General features: G+C 69.3%; 1 protein-coding gene across 1 annotated transcript in view; it reads right to left on the bottom strand.

Annotated features, from left to right (window-relative positions):
- The window catches only part of SLC25A4 (solute carrier family 25 member 4), a 4,264-nt gene extending 4,021 nt beyond the window's left edge, over positions 1-243 (bottom strand). The window contains exon 1 of the mRNA XM_040489922.1: positions 1-243. This exon is cut by the window's left edge and continues 3 nt beyond it. Within this exon, the coding sequence (XP_040345856.1) occupies positions 1-103 (103 nt within the window). The 5' untranslated portion in view covers positions 104-243.
- Positions 244-613: the final 370 nt, after the last annotated feature.

Raw genomic sequence — 613 nt, 5'->3', positions numbered from 1 at the left:
GCAGTTTGACCCTCTCGATTGGGGCGACCGCGGTCTTGGACACGGCAGCGGCGACGCCGCCGGCCAGGAAATCCTTCAGGAAGCTCAAGGCGTGATCAGTCATGGTGACAGCCGGGCGCACACAGCCTCCGGGAGCCGCGCTCGCGCTCGCGCTCTCGCTCTCGCTCTCGCTCTCGCCTCCGCCCGGCCAGGCACGGCCGCCCGCTCTCTGTCCCTGCGCGACGCGAAGGGGCCGCTCGCGTCGCCCCGCAGCCCTCCTTATATCCCCCGCCCAGTCTCTCGCGAGAGGAGGAGGGACCCCGGGGCCGTGCGCGCCGTGCGCATTGGCTGGGCAGGTGCCTGGACACCCCCTCGCCGTCCCCCTCCTCGGCAGAGGGCAACCGGGGCGAAGGCGCTTCCGGGAGGCAGGGGTGGGCCGGGGGCTGTGCCTTCGGCTTGGGACGTTTAAAGGGCAAATTCATGTTATCTGTCCCGGCGAGCGGAGGGAACACCATGTCTCCGCAGCATGTGGGCCGCTGTATTTATAGCACAAGGAGGCTTAGGCTGGGGCCGACCTGGGGACCGACGCCTCAAGCAGGGCTTGCTTTAACCTCGGGCCTGCACGGGACCCGCT

The sequence above is a fragment of the Herpailurus yagouaroundi genome, unplaced genomic scaffold (genome assembly GCF_014898765.1).
Source record: "Herpailurus yagouaroundi ecotype Mexico unplaced genomic scaffold, PumYag 181, whole genome shotgun sequence".
In the NCBI taxonomy this organism is placed as follows: Eukaryota; Metazoa; Chordata; class Mammalia; order Carnivora; family Felidae; genus Herpailurus; species Herpailurus yagouaroundi.
The sequence above is the reverse complement of the archived record's forward strand: the minus strand, read 5'-3'. Positions and strand labels throughout refer to the sequence as shown.